This window comes from Haemorhous mexicanus, chromosome 5, assembly GCF_027477595.1.
Source record: "Haemorhous mexicanus isolate bHaeMex1 chromosome 5, bHaeMex1.pri, whole genome shotgun sequence".
NCBI classification, from domain to species: Eukaryota; Metazoa; Chordata; class Aves; order Passeriformes; family Fringillidae; genus Haemorhous; species Haemorhous mexicanus.
In genome coordinates, this window is record NC_082345.1 from 23,488,664 (window position 1) to 23,505,736 (window position 17,073).

The following is a 17,073-nucleotide window of genomic DNA, read 5'->3' on the forward strand; positions in this document are numbered from 1 at the left end:
CACTCTCGGGGGCAGCATGCTCCTTCAGCCTTTCTTTCCCTTTGCGCATCTCCACCCTCGACCTCAGTTTAACACCCAGCCAAGCTCTTCCTTTTAGTGTTGGCTACAGAACATCACCTGGCCCGATGTCACACTGAGGAGGGCAGCGGCCCCCCTCGCTACGCGGCATCAGGCAGCCCGGGCGCAGGAATTACTCCTGCCAGTGCCTTATCCGTGGCAGGGTAAGAGGCTGAGGACGAATGGAGCAGTTGTGAGGGGCGGGAGCAGTAGCAGGTCGCCCAACGAGCAATGGCGACTCCCAAACCGCCTGTGGGGGCGCGCGCGGGGGCGGCTCCTCCCCGCGCGCAGCCGAGCGCCCAATCATCGATCGTGGCCGGGCTACAGCGCGGCACGCAGAGACAGCGATCGGGGGCGTGCCGCGAGCCTCGGAGGCGGGGCCGGGGCAGAGCTGAGGCGGTTCCGCGACAACCAAAACAACGGCCCGGCCCGGCAGCCCTTGCGCCCGCGCCCCATCGCCACCTTCCCCGCCGCCGCTGCGCGGCGGGGCCCGCTCGGGGCGTGAGGTGGGCGCGGAGACCCCCGTCCCGTCCCGCTGCCGCCGACATGAAGCTCCGCGTACGGCTGCAGAAGCGAACGGCGGCCCTGGAGGTGCAGGGGGCGGAGCCAACGCTAGGGGAGCTGCGCGCGCAGCTGCGCCTGGCCCTGCTGCCCGCCTGGGGGTACAGGTAGCGAGCGGAGCGAACCATCGCGAGGGGTGCCGGGGGGGGGGGGGGGGGTGTCGATGCCGCCCGTGCGCGGCCCGGGCCGGAGGGGCCGTACTACGCGGTGCGGGGAGTCGGATCTGCCCCAGGCCCCGGGCGCGGTGCTGCCCCCTGCGGGGCGGGCGCGGCGCTGCTGCGGCGGCACCACCCGGGCCCGGGGCGCATCCCGGGGATTGACAGCGCCCGGCCCGGCCGCTTTACCCGGCCCGCGGCACCGGCTGCCCGGACTCCTGCAGGGCCTGGGACGCAGGCTGCTTCCCGGCTGGGTACTGCGGAGGGGTATAGCAAAACTTCGGGAGTGTTCCGTTGCCAAGTGCGGGTTGCAGCGCGGTCAGAGCTGACTGAGATTTCTGTGCGGCGCTGAAGTTACAAAATGCTGTAGGGTCTGTTTTACACTTCTCTCAGACTTCCTGGAGAATGTCGGTTGAAGTTTCATAAACATTTTATCAGTGAAGAACTCACGGCATCCTCCGTAGGAATATGAATCGCCTGTAAAAGGGGAGCGTTTTCTGATGCTGGCTGGAGGGTTTGTGTCACAAACCTTTAATGAGGTCCGACGTGCTGCTGTTTCACTGGTGATTCACACAGCAGTGTGGGCAGCAGGAATCTGAAGCTGCTGCTTGTCTTGCCGCAGTGGGTGTATTTTATAGCTGCTGCTGGGTAGCTGCTTCCCTAACTAGTTTCATTTCTGGGTTTTTTTGCCTGAAGTGTCTTCTCTTATTACACTCTTTTGCAGCTAGCATTCTATAGGACACCTGCTGATCATTGAAATGAATGTTTAGCTTGGTGAAAAAGCAAGTTGGTTGAGTCTTCAACACTATTTATTTTTAAATAATCCAAGGCAGTAGTTTGTTTAGATCTTGTTTTCCTAGCCTTGGTATCTTCTATTTTGAAAGACGCTTACTTGCTTTCCTTCATAACTGTTTTATGACCAATTTCTGTAAATGAAATTTTATTTACCAAGCAGCTGCAGCAACTTAAAATGTAATTGGTGAGAAACATGGGGGAAATAATTTCATATAATCTCTTTTCCCCTCACTATTTCTTTAACATATGGGTAATTAATAATGGATTAAGCCCCATGGCACAATACTATTGTCATATGGAGTATGCTTTTCTAATTGTAGAATCATAGAATCGTTAAAGTTGGACAAGATCATCAAGTCCCATCTTTGACCAATCACCACGAGGCCACCTAAACCACAGCACCAATTGCCATGTCCAGTGTGTGGCTATCCAGGTACAGCCAACCATGTTTCCTTACTGCTTTTTAAAATTATTTTGCAGTTCTGATACCACATTTTCAATAACATTGAACAGAAAAGATGCTCTCACAGAGGATCAGAAGACCTTAGCTTCATATGGGATTGTTTCTGGTGATTTGATATGCTTATTACTAGAAGAGCCAGATGGACAACCCAGCCTACCTCCTCCTCCTGCTTCTCCTGCCCCACTTCAGAATGGCCATGAGCCATCCACCTTGATCTCCAACAACAGTCAGGCCAGCAGTCCAAGAGAAGAGCAGAATGTGCAATCTAACAATGAGAAAGCTCAGGTGGAAGTTCAGGAGAGTGATGAGAGGGTAAGTACATGAGAATTTTCCTGTACAGCACAAGGCAAAAAGGAAGGTGTCCTGTTGTGTCAGTTGCTGTACTATATAGGAGTGAATTTATTGGGAATATTTGGCTCCTTATACATGTCTGATACATGTTCAGTTATTTGAATGGAAATTTGTCTCTGTTCATTGTATATTATTGTGGCACATAAGAGGGCCCAGAGTGTTTCAGGTTTACAGGAGTATATGTTTTTGCTGAAACATGCACTTAGGGAAGTTAGGATTATATTTCTTGCCTGCCTTAGTGCTGTCTTCTTGAGGAACCGATTTTAGATTGGGGCAGATACAACAGGCAGTGTCGAAAACAGGCTCTTATCTTTTCCCCCTTTCCTGACCCTTACCTTAGGTAAATCTGCTTACAGTTTTCATTCTACTTTTATTTAATAATGTGTCTATGTGTAGTTTTGTCAGTTAATTAATAACATGCCATGATTTATAAGAAAGGAAGCTACAATGAAGCCACAGTGCTCCTCAAGTGGCAGCAGGTGAACTCCATTGATTGATATTTTTTTTTCCCCCCTGCTGTTTAGGCCTGTTGTGTTTGTTGGCAGCCCAAGTTGCCATTTGGGTTACTTGCCATGCATATTGGCTAAGTTCAAATAAAAGGTGATACTGTAGTGATTAAATTATTCCTGTGTATGTTGCAAAAATTCTGATGAAGGTTTAATACATTATGATCACTTTGACTTCAGTTAGTATATGCAAGAAAATGACAGACCCTTTCATTAAGGGTTTGCATTATAAAGATTAAAAACCATAAAGGCTATGTATATGATCCCAGTCTCCATGTGGAATGCTAGAAAATGGATGTGTAATGAATGCATACAACTTGTATGGGGAATCAGGCTGGAATAAGCAGCTGCATAATGTTGATGTATATAGAGGTGTAATATTCTGAACAAATATATGCTCTGCTTTCCCCTGCAGGCAGGATCCAGCCAAGAATTTCCTTCTGGATTAGTCCCAGAAGATCCTGACCTGGAAGGTACAGGTTCCTATCCCTCTGAACCCATGCTGTGCAGTGAAGCTGCTGATGGTGAAACACCCCATTCCTTAGAGATGCTCTACCTTTCTGCTGAGTGTACCAGTGCCACTGATGCCTTGGTCGTTCTGGTTCATCTTCTCATGATGGAGACAGGCTATGTACCTCAGGTAGGTAGGTGCAGCACCAAACAGAAGTTTCTGGATCAATGTGGGAAGCTGTGGAATATACAAGCTACATCTGAGGATCTGCTTCTGCCTTTCTGTATGTCAGCTGGCTGTAGGGACTGCTGAAGGATCAGCTTCTCAAAATGCCCAGAAAGTCTTCAGGCTGAAGACTGAAGCATCTTTTAGATGTGGAAGAAGAGGCCTGTCCTTGTGTTTCTGTTGGTCCTCAGCCTCACTAGGACCCAGCTGAACCTTCTGCTTCTGCCTTTTACTATAGAGCATGTGAAAATGTGCTTAGATTGTGGCACTTCCCCAAAATATTGCCTTAAGTGTCAGTATCATCTCAATGATATCCTGTCAAATGGTGCCTAATGAGGTCTAGGTCTGCCAAAAAAAGTGTCTCTAATTCCATATTCAACTTAGTATCAAGTTTGGCTTTGGTTTTACTAATCTGTAGAGGTATCAGCTCAGGTACCTATGGCAGTACATCTGTACAATGTATGGATTCACTTTTCCCCTTTACATTTGCATTTTATGTTTACTAATACATGGCTGAACATGGAGAAAAATATTTGGTCTCAGTAAGGTGTTTAAATTCTCATCTTTTTTCTTGCAGTGAGGCTGACTAAGCACATGTGGGTTTCTGTGGGTTTTTCTATTTTCTATTAAAAATGTCATGGTTTGAGCCTGGCGAAATGCCAGTACTTCCATGAGAAAACCTCTTTTCCTGGTATCTACTGTGAGATGTGATCAGAGACAGAGCAGAGCAGGCTCCAACTTACGATTGAAAGGAAAAAAACTTTATTAATCTAAAACTACAGGGAAAAACGCACAGAACACAGGGTGAAAACCTTCCAAATTTTCTCCTCCTCCCCCCACCAAATTTACTAATTCTGTTACCACCCTTTAGATAATCAGTTCTCAGTTCTTCGAGAAGAGAGGAGTCCTCCCTCTTGCACCACAGACTTCACCCAGGAAACAGTCAACTTCTCGTGTTTCCGTGTCACGTGTGGCACCACCCGGAGAACATTTTGCCATCGTGACTTCTTCCTTCCATGTCCAGTGCTCTCACCACTGCACATGGACCAGAGCTGCTTCTAGGGTTTTTCCCTTTAAGGATGCTTTGTCCAGTTCCAAAAAAGAGCACAGTCCCTCTCCTTTTGGGACACCTGTCCCCCCCATGTTTCACCCCCTGGGGCTGAGGGGTCTCTTGAACAGAGATCATCTTCCTCTTCTTCGAAGACGGAGGGCACCACCACCACCCTCCTCACCCGTGGTCTCTGTTCACACACTTTCACGTCACCGCACTCTCCTGGCTCTGAGCCATTGCCTCCCCCCAGAATGCAGTCTCTGTGTCACAGGAACTCAAGGGTTCTGTCCATAGCTATCCAAGAAAAGTCCAGCCAAAAGCCACTCCATCATCTCCTCCCACCTAGGATTCTTCTCAACTTCTCTCAATCTCACCAGCTCCAGGAGGAATCAGCATTTGCAAGGTTTCCATCATCCCAAGAAGGGTTAAAAGTCCCAGGCTCTGCCGGTTTGGTTCATGAACTCTCACGGCTGGCTGCCCTGCTGGGCACCCCCTCCTTCTCCTTCACGCCAGCCCGCTATCACAGGCACAGGCCGCTCTCTCTTTGTCTCTCTCTCCCTCCGCGGGGGGGAAATGGCTGCCCGAAGCCTCGCAGTGCTTCTCCACCCTTCGGCCCAGGCCTGGCCTACCTCCCTCCGGCCGCATGGCTCCCCCCCCACCCCCTCCCCGCCCAGTTCGGAGCCGGGCAGGGCAGGGGAAGCTCTCTTCCAAGACCGGAACTCGAAAGGAACTTCCCCTGGGAGTTCACAGCTTTTAACCCCCTGTGTTCTCAGAGGCGTATCCATGCCCTCAGTGGACGAACCAGGTGCCAATATTAAAATCTGAACACGGATTGGCATGACACTATCCCAAAAAATCCTCATTTCCTCTCAAACCACGACAAATACCAATTTAATAAATCTGCTAAGTTCATTGAATCACCATAATTTGAAATACTGTGTAAAGAATACATTTGCCACTGTGAATAAAGTTTATGGCAGTGAGCAGGCTTGGAGGTAGGGAAGATGAATGCTGTGCACATTTAAGAAGAAACAAAGAACCTACTTCTGGTTGTGGTTATATTGTATCCCACTCTGATAATACATATGAACCATTTCATACTGAAATTGAAAGCAAACCTGTTAGTTGAGTCAGGTTTTCTAATTAACTTCAAACTATCATTCTTAAAGCCCTGTCAAATACTGTAAGTTCACAGAAAAGGTGCAATAGGGTTTTTTTTTGAGCAGCAAATTAATTATGTGCAGGAGTTATCAGAATGCTGGAATGGATGACAGAATGAAGTATGTGTCTCAAAGAAAGAGGTGTGAGTGCTCACTGAATGTCTGTTCCTATCAGGACAAAATTACTGAACTTAGATTTGCTGTAAGTTTTGGGTAAAATGTGTATAATCATACATACTCACAATTGCTGTCATTAGGACTGATCTAAGGGTTGAATTGCAAGCATTATTCTGCCATTTCTTAACTTCTGATCCTTTTCTCACCCCTCAGCATTGGTCCGTTGCAAAAGTATGACAGTGTGTTTGTAATCCCTTTACATTTGTAGGGGATAGAAGCCAAGGCAGTCTCCATGCCAGAGAAATGGAGAGGGAATGGTGTTTATAAGCTACAGTACACACATCCCCTTTGTGGAGATGGTTCTGCTGGTTTGACTTGTGTGCCTCTGGGAGATCTTATTGCTATTAATGGTAAGTCAGTCAGGTCTTCATCCTGGATGCACATTCCTAAGTATCACCATTGTTTAGGAAGAGAACTTTAGTGTGCTTTTGTTTCTTTTGACCTGCACCTTTATTACTTGGGTGGTGGAGGTGCAGAAGATGCCACTTCTTGATACTGAATACTGTTTTCCAGTCTCTGTGTTGACTGCGTTTTCCCTCTTGTTGTAAGAGATTAATCCTTAGGAGTTTCAGCTGGCCTTTTCATTGCAATATTGTAGAAATATGTTTGTTGTCTCATTTCGTAGGAACTTTGGTACGCATTGCCAGACATGAAGGAAGTAGATTCGCTTCAGCTACAATGTTTTGGCTTCTTTTATGTTTTTTGCAAGACTTAAAACTTCCAGACTATGTATTACTTAAGTAATGAAGTGGTCTTTGTTGTCTCTCTCTGTTTTAAATTTTGAAATATCTTTCTTTTATTTGTAGCAACATTAAAAATCAACGAAGAGATTAGAAGTGTTAAGAGAATCCAGCTATTGCCATCATCCTTTGTTTGCTTTCAGGACCCAGGTATGCCTGAACTATGATCTCATAGTAGTAAACTGAAAAGTAAAGAAGGGACGCTGGGTAAGAATATGCTTTAGTGGAGCACCAAATAGGTACAGAATAGCAAAAAAGAATAAAAGTGTGGTTACCATTTAGGTTAGTCATAACTTCTTAGTAAAAGGATTTCAGAGTATAGGCATTTACTCACACTTTGTTGTTTGAACAAATTGTATTTCTTGGATTAACAATGTAAGGAAAGCACCTTGCAAAGCTGCAGCTCAGGGCTTCAGAGGCTGGTACCTACACTCATGTTGTGGTACTTTAGTTGTTAAATTCTTTTTGTCAGAAAACATGTGCTGTCCACATAGGTTTCTCCAGTGTGCCAAAATTAGAGTGGAAACTAAGTTGAGGGAGGAGAGAAGGGGCAGATCCATGTGGATCCTTGTGACCACAGACCTGACCATCCTTATATTCTCTGGAGGATATGAGTTGCTTTACTGGCAGTCCAGGCTGACTCAATTTCCTATGTTCTGTGTAGTCCCCAATATACAAGTCTAATTGAAAGGTTATAGAAGAACTGAGTGCTGAAATGTGTCCAGTATAACACTAAAGTCTTCTTGCTCCTCTTTCTTTAGAGAACAGAATGGAAGAATACTTCTCTCAGAGAAATAAAGGTTGCAGGCTCTTAGAACATAAATCTGTGTTAGGCAGGAGCTTTGAATTCTGACAAAGGAAGCTCTGACAGCTTAAGAGTCATTTTGTTTCCTTTTGTTAAGTCATTTTGTTAAGGGAAAGACTCAAGTCTTTCCCTTAACTGTGCCTTCTAAGGCCGAAGGGAAAGTTTAGCCCAATCATGGTTTCTAGTTTTTCAATTACTAACTTGTTGCAGGATTATTACACTCTAGCTGCAGAGCTGCTCCTATCAAGATCACAAGCAGAATAAAGTTGTGCTAATAAGCAAACTGTAATTCTTCTATAATTGTTGCATTATAACCTTTTGAAGTTAAGCTTTTTTCCTCTCTTCTTTGATAGAGAAGGTTGCAGGTGTTTACAAAGACCTTCAGAAATTGTCCCGTCTCTTTAAAGACCAGCTGGTTTACTCTCTCCTAGCTGCTGCACGACAAGGTGAGAGAAAACGTTTACAATTAAAGATGGTACTTAATTTTTGAGGATGGAAGGAAGGGAGTCAATCTAAAGCCTTGAAGGAAGAGTGTTCGAAACAGCTGTTCAGTGATAGGCATATAAACAGTAAGCATAAAGTAAAATATACATGCTAAAGAAATCATATTAATCTTTGTAACTTGGAAAATGTTAATATAATTCTGGTTTTAATTTTTGATTGCTCTAGTCTCACTTCAAAGATGGAAATGGAGTGGCTGTTTTCCATTCATAATGATGAGGAAATCCTACCACGATAATTTGTAGCAGTAGTTCTGTAGTTTTGATCTATGTCTTTGTCAAAACAGAAACATTTATTTAGCATCATGTTTGCAAGTCCTCAGGAATGATCTTACTAGGAACTGTTCATTGAGGGCTTGGAAAGGATGGTAGGAAGTAACCCAGGCTGGTGTTTGTGAAGCAGTAGGAAGCCGGGCTTTCTCTGCATACTTACTGCCATAAACGGTCTCAGGTTTATATTCTGAAGACAATGGAATTCCCTCTAGACTTCAGTGCATGAAGATTTTATGTGAAGCATGCGCTCTATATTTGTGTTTTTTTCAGGGTCATGAAATTGGGCAAGCCTTTTTTTCCTTTACTTGTTCCTTAGCTCTGTAGCCCATAAGCATAATTTGGTGTGGAATGTTTCTTAGGCGTGGTGCTCAGTATAAAGTGTCATTTGCCCTATTTTGTGCACCTCTTAAATGTAGTTAGAGTTGCAAGAAATCTGTTTTTCAAGGAGTCACATCACAATAGCTGCTCAGAAAATTGGTGTTACTCAGGCATCAAAGGGAGAGGATGTAAGGGAAAGATTATAATGTTCTTTCTTTTAGGGTCTTTGGAGATAGAAGCACTGCCTAAGTGATGTCGAGTTTACTGTATTTTTTCTGAACTTTCTTTCTCCTTTCTGTAGCTTTGAACTTGCCAGATGTGTTTGGGTTAGTGGTCCTTCCTCTTGAGCTCAAGCTTCGGATTTTCAGACTTCTGGATGTCCGTTCCCTCATCTCTCTCTCCGCTGTTTGCCGTGATCTCTACACAGCTTCCAATGACCAGCTTCTCTGGAGGTTTATGTATCTGCGGGATTTCCGAGGTAATGATAAGCACATATTTTTCTCATTATATTCTCATCTTAACTGAGGGGTTCGTTCTGACAGCTTTTGATAAGAGGCTGCTCAGGCAACCAATAATGATATTGAAGCCCTGTGAGTAAATGCAGTTGTTTCTGATACTAATCAGTACAGTTGGTCAAGTGTGATTCAGGGGGATGCAGAGTTTTCTGCCAAGGGAAATGGCTGGCAATCTTCTGAGCCATTACTGGTGCTCCACATGGTTCATCCCATTGTGTGGTGGAGGCTTTCCTTGTTTTCATCTGTTTCCTTTGCTACCTTGGTGTATTGGGTACTGCAGATATTAGGAAGTGGAGGGAAGATTATATTCCTGCTTCAATTTCTCACAAGAGAGTTAAGAAACAAAGGTAATCAAGTGAAGTGCTGTCAGAAGTCGAAGGCGGAGACGATGTTTTTGGGATTTCTGTATTTAATAACATTTGGAGATCATGCTTTACATGGAATGGGTGTGCAAGTAGATTACCTATCAAATGGACCTGGAGCTTTATATTTTTCAAAATACATTATCTTTAGAAAAAGATGTATTGACCAAAAGTGTTTTGCATATCTTGATTATTCTTTGAATTCTGACAATCTGCAGGTATCTGTGGCACAAGATCTGTTGCTTTCCTTAATGCTTTGCTTCTTTTTGTAGATCCTATTTCAAGGCCTCGTGACACAGATTGGAAAGAAGTAGGTGGCTTTTTTATATAATCTCTTTGAGATCAATCTTAGTTTGATAATTAAGTATAGACTTTGGGAGGCAGTAACTTTGAGTTAAAGTTTAGCTTAGAAGTGTGGTATTCTTTGTGTGCATGTCAGTCAGACTAGCAGAAAGGAGCATCAACAAGTTACGTGGTGCATGCTTTGAGTTAAAGTTTAGCTTAGAAGTGTGGTATTCTTTGTGTGCATGTCAGTCAGACTAGCAGAAAGGAGCATCAACAAGTTACGTGGTGCATGCTCCGTGGGGGTTAGAGATCTTCCAGGGGTGCTGTGCCTGGTCTTTGGTGGGCAGGGGAATTGCTACTCTGAGTTTTCAGATTGGTGAGTAGCACTTTTTTGAGAGGTGCTGTAAAACTGAATGCAGTTGCTGAAGCTGGAACACTTAGAGAGCTTTAAAATGCTTTTTTTTCTCTCTGCAGCTATACAAGAAAAAGTTGAAACAGAAGAAGGAAGCTCTGAGATGGAGGCACATGATGCTTCTGCCCCCTATACCTCATCCAATCCCATTTCATCCCAACCCATTCTATCCTAATCCCTTTCCACCCAACCCATTCCCATCAAATCCAATCTATCCCCCAATGATCATTGGGGGAGAATATGATGAGAGACCAACACTTCCATATGTTGGAGACCCAATTAACTCACTCATTCCTGGCCAGGGAGAAGCACCAGGTCAGTTTCCTCCATTCAGACCACATTTTGACCCCATTGGCTCCCTGCCTGGAGCAAACCCTACACTTCCAGGACGAGTTGGTCCCAGTGACAGGTTTCCACCTCGACCCAGCCGGGGCCGCCCCATGGACATTCGCCGTGCATTCATTTGATTGCTGCTTTTTCCTGCAGGGAGTTTTGTAGTCGCTGAGCTTGCTTTCTAACTGTAGGAGATTGCAAATCCCAGGCACTAACATCTGCCTTCAGATTGTGTCAAGAGCATGTGTGCATGGTGATGTCCCAACTGCAGAGGCTGGGTTTGTTTTGTGCTCTGGTAGTGCTGTATCACCTGGCACTTAAGGTCTGTTCCTCAAAGAGCTACAACTTAGAGCAGTTTGTTCTGCTGCCCCCCGTCCTTGCCCTTAATCTCTGTGAAGTGCTACTTAGAGACCAGAATAACGGCCAAATCCTTACTGCATCAGATAAAGAGCACTTTAAATACAAACCCTCTACTTGTCTGTCTTATTTGAAGAGTTTTACTGCATTGCCAGGGTGAAAGGTTTTGTTTAAAATCTACCCAGGTAATTAATAATCTTTATTAACAAAAAAGCTACCACATAGAACAGGATACTGCCGCTGTTATGGTGGATGTGTGTTCATGGAAATTTTCAAAGGTGGTGTTTCCTTTTTCCTTTAATATTTTATTAGGTAAAAAGCGTTTTTGTATTGTTACTTAATGCACAAAGAATACAGCAAAGGGATTTTCTTTACAATGGAAATATTAGAACACAAATTAATTAATTTTACAAACAATTGAGTAAAGTCATGCCACAGTGCAACTCAGAAGTCTAAGCAGAAGCAGAGCAATTTTACAAAGAATCAGCAGCAAAACTTTTGACTTTGTCCTTGACTTTACAAATAAGGATCTGTAGTATGTGACTACCTTTACTGTGTTTGAACTAAAAGTGGTGTGAAAATGCATCTGTTCTCCCTAGCTGACATACTTAAAGAATTAAATAGCCTGACCTGGTTACAGTGGGAATGGGATCACAACAACGTGAGAAGCAGAATGTATTCTGACTTCAGTAAATTCCATTTAGTTCCATTACTTAAGTATCAGATGATATCTTGCCAAAAAGAAATATATTGTAGCATGTTATGAGCACCTTTCAAGAGTTGTCTTATTAACTAATGAGCAGCTAACAAGACCACTGTTAAAGTTTCCTGATGAGACCTGCAAACTGATGCTGGAGCTTAATTAAAGGAAGACTGGAATGACTGAACTTTGCTAGAACTTTTAATTTCTTATGTATTTTTTAAGATTATTGATCTCAGTGTTTCTATAAATGTGAATGGTACTAATGACTGTTGTGACAACTGATATTATTTTCTAAAACTTTTTTGAATTTCCAGCTGTGGAAATGGAATGACATTTCCTGTTAAATACAAGCTAATTGATCAGTAATTCTTATGTGCTTTTTCAGATGAGATTTCAGTGGTTCATCTTCTCGTTTTGTATAAAATCAGCTGACATTAGTAAAGTCAGGAAGTTTTGCCAGTGGAAGTAAAATATAATACTTTATTTTGCTGTCAAAAGTTGTATTGCTTCTTTCTTCCTTTTCTTCTTCACAGAGATAGTTTTCCTTCCCTACCAAGATTAGCTTTAACTTTGGCCTTCAGTGATTGAATTGCCTTGTTCCAAAAGCATTTTCACCAGTGAAATGCATAGTCAGACCTCTTAGAGTTTGCAGCAGTTCTTTATATTCCACTGACTATAAAAAGGAAAAGGTAAATCTACACTGTATTGGTTTGCACCATTTTGTCCTTGTGATGCTTCAGCCGTGCATAAATAATACTCAGATAAGGTTACAGAGCTTTAACTGATAAAATAATATGTAACTTACCTTTTTCCTTTTTTTCCAAGCTATTTCTGGGAACAGTGATCACATAATGCGTGTGAGAAGTTAATTTTGTGGTGCCAGTGGTGCTCACATTGCCAATGCCTTGATGACAGTCACAAGGTTTGCCCTGCTGGCAAGCCGTGTGCTGCTCTGGAATTGGGCCCTCTTTGCTGAAGACAACCATTAAGTCGTACTTCTGCCTGGCTGATGACAGAGATTCAGTTTATCCTGGATTTTGTCATTGAAGTGTTTGTTTTTGAAGTAATGAACTCAGCCCTTTTACACATACACCACTAAATGACCTGAAGATACTCCTTCCCTTTTTTTGTTGTCCCTCACATTGTAGTAAAGGTATTGTGAACCAAAGATTAAGAAACCTGACTTAGCTGGAACTGTAAAGTTCCTTAAAGAGGAGTTCCTGTTATTCATAAAACAGGGTATAAAGTATAAAGTGAGTATCTCAGGACCAACAGTATAGAATTAGAAGACAAAAGAGAGGGAATACTTGAAAACTAGTTGCTTGCTTTTTTTATTTGCCAGCTCCTATGTCAAGTGTGTGTATCATTGCTGTTGTAAATGATAAATGACAAAATGCCTTAAGATGAGCATTCCTTACCTGTACTATTCATCAGTATCTAGCACTGTAAAGTTTGCTACTGAGTCACTTGGAAATAAGGAACTATTATCCTTGGTTGTTCTATGTATTATCTTAATCGTGAAACTTCAGGCCAACCAGATGAAGCAACTGAGCCATATGCAAGGTGTAAGGTCTTACGTACCTGCTTGTGATTAGTGGAAGACTGTAAATTACCACTGCATTTACAAGTGGTATTTTGTAAGCAGGACTGCTGTTCTGCTGGACCTTAGCTTCCCTGGGAATGTGTGTTCCATTCCTCTTGAAATACCACACCTAGCTATGACAAGAAAGTCAAGGTGTTCTTCAGTTTGTAGCTAAACAGCAAAATGTAAACTAATTTTCCAGGTGGTGGATATGATTGGGTGTCGTAGCTGTGTCTCAGCTACTTCTTGGGCTGGACCCAAATACACAAACTTGCTCATGTTCCCTGGCTTCTTTCTGAAGAAACTTAAAGCAAATAGGACAAAAGAACCTTTGACCAGGTGCTCAGTGTTCACATGTGTGTGAGAAAGATCCCAAGGTGTGCTGTGGGACTTGTGTGCCTTGTGATTTAAATGTAGCTTCTCTTTACCAGTTTTTCTGTTGCTTTCTTCCTGTCCCTGCTGTTATATTTAGGTACCTGAATGCCTCTTGGGTGTACTGTTGTTTCCCATCCATATAAAAGAAGAATACCCCTTGTATTCCCTCTTCTCTTTTTCTAGAGGGTAGGGATTTTGGAGTAGAAAGCCAGCATCAAAGGTGATAACTTGAAGATGCATTTGTGAATCTCCTGCTAGCACATCTAGTATGTGAGCATCATAGCTGTAGATGGGAAGTGTACTGTTGGGACAGTTACAGGACACAACAGATTTTCATCATTCTAACTTTAGAAATCAACTCAGTGTTTTAAAGCACTTCTGTGAATAGAACTGGAGGTGCTTTTTCAGGAGCTATGGACTAACTAAATTAAGCTGAGAGTGCCTGTTGTTTGTACTTGATGTTGCAACTTAAAGCTAGGCGGTGAGATGCAATTCTGTTTGCTTGTCCCTTGAAAGGTGACAGCTGGGAGCTGTAGACAAATGAAGAGATTGAGTCACTACTGGGTATGAAAGCTGACAGTGCTGTCCTGTTCCTGTGGTCTGTCAGAGGACAGCCCTGCTGTGTTCAAATGCAGCCTCAGCAAATGACCCAGCTGTTGCACTTTCAGCGATGAACTGCTGTCTCTTTACAGGGCCATGTCGTACTAGTCACCATTCCTTTTTTGTATATGTTCTATTGGTGAGGGAATCATGGAATTTCAGGGGATAAAGCAATTGAGGATTCTTTCAGTAATCTTTCATTTCTGTCTTCGCATCTCTGGTGACCATTCAGAATGGAAAGATATAAACCATGCTGAGGGAAGTGTTACAGAAGGAAATCCTCTTCTCCATATAGTGAAGCCAGTTAATCTGCTTCTCTTGCCAGTAGGACACTGCTTGCTCAAGGCCATTTCTCAGTCTTTTATTGCTCCTGTAGATAACACAGCAGGGACTGAGGTTTTTTTTTCTCAGATGATGACATATATTTATGATGCTACACGGTAAACTGCTTATCAAAACCCAAAGGGCAGCACAGAGCTGAGGAAAACAAAACAGAAGACAAACCATCAGAGAATAAGGTGGCTCTGTAATACTGAACTTAAGGTATAAATCATTGATCCAGATGAGTCTCTTGAGGGACTTCCAATCTGGAAAAGCTATGCTGTTGCTTGCCATTATATGTGCAAAGGCCTGCTCAGGGGTAGGTCATACAAGGTCCAGATGACTTCACTGGATTTAGATGTTCATTACAGGTGCTATGCAGGAAGGATTTCCTTGTTTGGCTTTATTCCCACCAATGAATCATAAGATCCAAGATGGCTAATGCAGCTGTTGCTTTTGCTGCTTTGGGGATGTCCTTTATTAAGTGACAGCAAAGATCTGGGCCATTGGCTCAAATATTTTTTTTACTTACTGACATCCCTGGGCATTCCTAATTACCATCGCAGTGAAGTTGCCAAGGGAAGCACAAAGCCAAGTCTGGCCTCAAAGCTGCATGTCAAGGAGCCGGGATGAGGACTGGCACCTGCATTAGGTGTGTTCCAAACAGACCTTTCAGGGTGCAAAGGGTAGGATCTCAGCTAGTATAAATAGCTATCAATACATGGATTTACCTAGGATGAGTTTTTTCAATCATGAACACAGCTTTGTCAGGTCCCAGTTCCAGTATATGTGCACAGACACAGCTTCTTTCAGTGTTGCAGGATTAGAAGAAAAGCACATCAGCACATCTGTCTTCTCTGGAAGAATAATTCTTGGGAATGGTCAGGGAGAACTAATACTGATTGTTACTGCTTGGGACAATCCCATACATGCCCTCCTGTGGCTTGGTGTCTTCAGTAAGGACCCAGGTCATCTTTTTTGTGAAATATAATTTTCCAGTTCTGTTGCAAGTTTGTCACCTTGCATTCATTTTGCATTCACCCCAGCAAAGTCAGTAGGAATTCAAGGCGGGAGACAGGATTTCATTCCATCTCTCTGTCCATTCAGTATTATGGAACACTCAGCACACAACTATGTGCACTTCATCAGATCTGCTATTAATTAAGCATGCTCCTGAGGGACACACAGCCAGATGTGACCAAGTCACCAAAGTGCCTGGAGTTTAGCTGGGTTTTGTCTGGAATTTGTGTGAACTCTGGTGTTTGCAGGGGCTGGGGAAGAAGTTTTTTTTTGTGTGGAAGACCCATTTCTTAGGTTATTTTTGAACTAAAGGTACAGGGTTAGAACATGACATTTTTCTCTCAGACCTTGGGAATCACACACAGGGGACATAAATGCAAGGCATGAAACAGAGATGTTTTATCTGCTATGAGCAGAATGATCTGGAATAAAGCAGCAGACCCTCTGGCTGCCCTGCTTGTGTGATCTTTGGTGCTTACTGGTGCCTGGTACCGTATTTATCTTGAACGTAGTTTTTCTTCTGAAAAGTGACCTTTTATGAAGTTTCTATAATGAAATTCCACAGTTCACTGGATGCTCAAGCATGCTCACTTTGTCTGTCAGTGGATACTTATTCTTGATTCTGCCTTTGCATGTGTGTTTCTGAAAGAAGCCTAATTTTTTTTTAGCTTGATCTTACAAAACCAAGCTTGATCTTACAATTCTTACAAGAATTCAGTAATTGGAAGTTAACAATTGTATTGACTATATACAAATTAAAATAAAACCTAGTTTTCACTGTCATAACTGTGTTGACTCCACAGGGGTTAGCAAGAGTAAAATTTTCTTTACAACTCAGTCATTTGAACAGATATGATTCTGATTATGCACAAAACCCAATGAAATAGTGACACTTTTATACAGTCACTTTTCAGATCTCTATTTGAATATTTTCTTTGTATTGAAACAACTATAGTTCTCTGAATTCCCTTTACCCAGGTGTTACTTGTAAATCACTGGGTTCACTGAGTATATTCCAGGATGACATCAGGTATGACATAATGTAGAGTGAGGGCTGACAAAAGCACAGATCCAGCTGCAGGACTGTTAATCAGAAAACAGGCTAGCAAATGATTTCCTCAGGTTGCGGATGGTCTCAGCTTTTGCTTCATCTTCAGTGGCATTTCCTCGCTGAGATGACTCAGATATGCTGAAGTTGTTTGTCAGGGACTGTGATTTGCTGAAAGGGAAAACAGAGTTCAGTCTCAGCAGGAGAAGGTGGGAATTCAAAGCTGGTTACTCATGCTTTGTGTTTCATCACAAAAACAAATGCTAGGATAAAAGGATAGGCTGGCATGGAAAATATCCATGTGCTAAGACATCCAGGAATGGGGGAGGTGAGACAGAATGAGGCATGGGCAAGTGGCTCAGTCCAAACTGGTAAGCGTTGATGAAAACATCTGACTAGAAGTATGCAGTTGCCATTTGGTGAGGCTGTTGTGAGACACCCTGAAGTAATTTCACTACTAATACAGAAGAAGAGATTAATATTAAGGGTCACCTATCTTTCATCAGCCTTACCAGGAATGATGGTCTTGGCCTTTCAGCTGTGAGAGCCCAGGAGGCTGGGTAAGTTGGTAT

General features: G+C 43.1%; 2 protein-coding genes across 4 annotated transcripts in view; one reads left to right on the forward strand and one right to left on the reverse strand.

The window, feature by feature from the left end:
• The first annotated feature begins 441 nt into the window (after positions 1–441).
• On the forward strand, positions 442–10,961 carry FBXO7 (F-box protein 7). 3 transcript variants are annotated; one of them, XM_059846286.1, is made up of 10 exons: positions 586–725; positions 1,889–2,001; positions 2,082–2,343; positions 3,304–3,528; positions 6,161–6,302; positions 6,759–6,842; positions 7,851–7,943; positions 8,890–9,066; positions 9,738–9,775; positions 10,225–10,961. In XM_059846286.1, the coding sequence occupies exons 2-10, from the start codon at positions 1,979–1,981 to the stop codon at positions 10,627–10,629; spliced, it is 1,449 nt and encodes a 482-aa protein (XP_059702269.1). In that variant the 5' UTR covers positions 586–725; positions 1,889–1,978; the 3' UTR covers positions 10,630–10,961. The 3 variants fall into 3 exon arrangements, with proteins under 3 accessions (XP_059702267.1, XP_059702269.1, XP_059702268.1); XM_059846284.1 differs by lacking the exon at positions 1,889–2,001 and having other exon boundaries at positions 442–725; positions 2,049–2,343; XM_059846285.1 differs by lacking the exons at positions 586–725; positions 1,889–2,001 and adding an exon at positions 1,293–1,312 and having other exon boundaries at positions 2,049–2,343.
• A 141-nt stretch (positions 10,962–11,102) lies between these two features.
• SYN3 (synapsin III) overlaps positions 11,103–17,073 on the reverse strand; it is a 38,054-nt gene continuing 32,083 nt past the window's right edge. Inside the window, exon 8 of the mRNA XM_059846287.1 lies at positions 11,103–16,672. Within this exon, the coding sequence (XP_059702270.1) occupies positions 16,540–16,672 (133 nt within the window). The 3' untranslated portion in view covers positions 11,103–16,539. The remainder of the gene's footprint in view (positions 16,673–17,073) is intronic.